Here is a 3,558-nt window from a genome sequence, read left to right as displayed (position 1 = left end):
GGGGGCTAGGGCAGAGGAGGACCAGGACTGAGGTGGAGACGTACAGGGCGGGGCCAGTGTGTGGCGTGTCCAGGTCTCAGCACCATCAGGGGCGTGGTCACAGCTAGAATAGGCCGAGATGGGGCATGGCCATACCTACTTTCCATCCGCGGCCATTGAGGGATGGAGCTATGGCAAGACCTAGCCTAAGGACGTGGCCTTGACTGGGACCATTTGGGGGTCGTGGCCAGGCTCAGGGCGTAGCCATGACAACACGGGGGTCCAGGCCTGGGATGAAGGGGGAGGAGGATTTGCCTTGGGTGTGGCCAGCTGAATTGGGGCGTGGTCATGGCTGATGGGGGGCGTGACCAAGGCCCACTCACCTCCTGCTTGCCCTTCATCCGACACACATTGATGTCGCTGGGGTTGGAGCGCCAGGTCAGCTTCTGGGGGCACAGGGAGCTGGTGAGGGGTAAGGGGTACCCAACAGCCCTAGGAACCCCTGCCGGGTAGGCCCGAGTCCATCTCGCTCCCCATTGTAATGTCAGCTCCCTCCGGTGGGAGCCCCAAGGGCTGTCCCCCCCTCCTCCCACCTGCGCCCCCTCCTCACCCTCTGGTACCGAAGCTCCGTGGAGGTGGGGGGCTCCAGCTCTACCCGGTACAGGTTGTCCCTGAGGGAGGGGTGCGGTTAGTGAGACTGGGGGCCTCCACCCTCCCCACATTCCACCCCCTGGGGCATGGACACAACACTGGGCGTGCCTCACATGCTTGCGTGTACCCCCGACGTGTCCTCATGCCCTACAAAGACTCATAGTTCCAGCACAGCCACCTGCCTTCGATGCCACCTCGGGCTACACACCCGCTGTCCTGGGGTTACACTGACATGATGAACTGTCCGACGCCTTTAACCAGGTGCCCCTCAGCACCTCTCAGTCTACCCCAGGCTCACCCCACCCCCCCATGTCATGGAAACCTGCCCTGCTAAGGTCATTGGCCAACTGGTATGAAGTACAGCAGTCACTTCTCTGTCCCCCTCCCCCTCTCCACAGTGTCTGGCCCCCGCAGGTCCCCCCTCCTCCTGGGAACTCATTCTCACAAGGGCCCCGTCCCCCAAACTCACCAGGCTTCCCTCCTACCTTTCACTCTCTCTGGCCTCCTGCCTCCCCCACCCTCCTGGGTGGCCTCGTCCACTCTAATACTGACTGCACCCTCATGACCACGCCCGCAGTCCTGTCTCCAGCTCGGCCTCCTCCGAGCTCCAGATTCGGGGGCCAGGGCTCCTCAGCGGCGCCACGCGGAGGGCTCACAGGCATTTCACATTCAGTGAGGCCATTCTGAGCCCGACTGTTCCCCCAAACTGGGACCCCGCTTCCCTCTGTCTCCCACCTCTGACCTTCCTCTGTCCAGCTCTGTCCTCTGAGGGTGCAGACCACAAGTTGGAAGTCACCCTCAACTCCCCTCCTCTCCTCCCTCCCACAGCCAACACGTCAGTCTCCCCTGCCTTTAATGTTTATTGAGAATCCACCTACTTCTCACCCCTCCATGGCCACCCCCCCATTCCAGCCCCATCAGTCTCTCCAACTTGCCTCCCCAAAGAAGCCACCAGAGGGCGACTGTGAGCACCTGAGTCAGGCTCCCTCCCTTTACCTACAGCCCTCCAGGGCTCCCGCCTGCCTCCAGGGAAAAACCCGCCTTCCCCTCAAGCCAGGAGGCCCTGAACCATCCTCCTCTGTCTCCTCCTGCCCTCACCTCCTCCTCTCTCCCCCTCTCACTGTGCTCAGCCATGCAGACTTCCTTGCTGTTCTAACCCGCCAGGCACAGTCCCGGCCTCTGCCCTCTGCCCTCTGCCTAGATGTTCCCCGCTCCCCCAGATTTCCTCGCGGCTGCCTCCTCATCATTTAGGTTTCAAACCAAATGCCACCTCCTCAGCACCCCCTGTGGGCACCCAGTGGCTTTGGACCAAACAGCTGTCCCCATCTGCTAACACCCCATAGCAGGCACCCGGCTCCAACCACACCCCAGCCCAGCACCCTTAAAAGTGCCGCCCGAGGAACACACATTCACACCCGGCCAAACAACAAGCCCCACCATGAAATCTCCCCCAAAGGCTCCCACGCTGCGTTCTGCCGGACACTCCCCATACCTGTCCCCAATGAACAGCGTCCTGTTGACCCGCAGGACCCGCTGGATGTTGAGGTCCTCGGCGCCCTCTGTGGGGGTCAGGCGTCCCGGCCCGCTGCCCACGAACACAGGGTAGTGGCTCAGGTCTGGGGAAGAGAGGAGTGTGATTTAGGGCCGGGGTGAGCCTGGCCTCGTGAGTCCCTGAGGGAGGTGGGCAGCGGGCTCAGTTGGGGAGCAAGACCCTCCTTCCATACCCCCCCTCGCCCAGGACCCCCACTCACAGTCCCTGGGGGCCACGCTGAGCGGCGGCGGCTCCTCAGGGAAGAGTCCGTGGGCGCCCCCCAGTTTTTTTTTGGCGGGGAGGGGGCACTCGCGGGGTCCGCATGGCGAGGACAGGAGGTGACACCTGCGGGCGAGAGGGGGGGCGGTGAGCGGCGTGGCCTGTATCCGCCACCAGATGGCGCTGATGAGCCGCAGCGGCCGGGACCTTCATTATTCCCCCCAAATTCCCGGACGGGATAATAATTTAAAATAACAACTTCACCGCCAGCCCCACTCTTGCCTACCCCACCCCTTCCCCTACAACACCAGCCAGAGTACCCCTTATCTCTCCGGTGCTCTGTCTGCTCTGTGCCCTTTTTTTAAAAAACACACACACATTTTTTACATTTATTAATGATGGATACTTTTCCCATTGATTTTTAGAGGGAGTGGCAGGGAAAAGAGGGAAAGGGGGAGAGAGAGAGAGAGAGAGAGAGAGAGAGCAAGAGAGAGAGAGGTGAGAGAGACATATGGATTGGTTGCCTCCCACAGATGCCCAAGTGGGGAGGAAGGAACCTGCAACCCAGGAACGTGCCCTTGACCAGAAAAGGGACCCGTGACCCTCTGGTGCTCGGGCTGATGCTGTACCCCTGAGCGACATGTGCAGGACCATCCTAACCACTCCTAAGTGTCCTGTGCAGGGACAGTAAGTCCATTCACAATGTTGGGCAGCCGTCCCCACCATCCGTCTCCGGAACCTTCTCACGTCCCCAAACTGAAACTCTGTTCCCTTTAAGCACCAACTCCCCCTCCCCCCGCCTCTGGCACCCCCCATCCACTCGCTGTCTCTATGGATCTGACTCCTCTAGGGACCTCCTATGAGTGGAATCACACAGTCTCTGTCCTCCGGTGTCTGGCTGACTTCACTGAGCACCATGTCCTCAAGGCTCATCCGTGCTGTCGCAGGTGTCAGAACTGACGTGTGTGGATGGGTCGCACTGTGTGTGTCCATCACCTGTGGATGGACACGGGCTCCTCCACCTCTTGGTTCCGGTGAATAACGCTGCTGCGAACGGGGCCGTGCGAATCTCTCTTTGCGACTCTGCTTCCCATGCTTTTGGGTATGCACCCAGGAGTGATACTGCTGGGTCATACGGTAATTCTGTGTTTGTTTCTTTTTTGGAAAAAGCCATACTG

The 3,558-nt window shown here is 60.5% G+C and overlaps 1 protein-coding gene across 1 annotated transcript in view; it reads right to left on the bottom strand.

Annotated features, from left to right (window-relative positions):
• Positions 1-2,448, bottom strand: part of SEMA6B (sema domain, transmembrane domain (TM), and cytoplasmic domain, (semaphorin) 6B) — a gene marked incomplete at its 5' end in the record, with an annotated part of 8,889 nt that extends 6,441 nt beyond the window's left edge. The window contains 4 exons of the mRNA XM_005858842.2: positions 363-425; positions 590-650; positions 2,123-2,246; positions 2,382-2,448. Of these exons, the coding sequence (XP_005858904.1) occupies positions 363-425; positions 590-650; positions 2,123-2,246; positions 2,382-2,448 (315 nt within the window). The remainder of the gene's footprint in view (positions 1-362; positions 426-589; positions 651-2,122; positions 2,247-2,381) is intronic.
• Positions 2,449-3,558: the final 1,110 nt, after the last annotated feature.

Source organism: Myotis brandtii, unplaced genomic scaffold, assembly GCF_000412655.1.
Source record: "Myotis brandtii unplaced genomic scaffold, ASM41265v1 scaffold122, whole genome shotgun sequence".
Lineage (NCBI taxonomy): Eukaryota > Metazoa > Chordata > Mammalia > Chiroptera > Vespertilionidae > Myotis > Myotis brandtii.
Note: the sequence above shows the minus strand (reverse complement) of the source record. Positions and strands in the feature narration are given on the sequence as shown.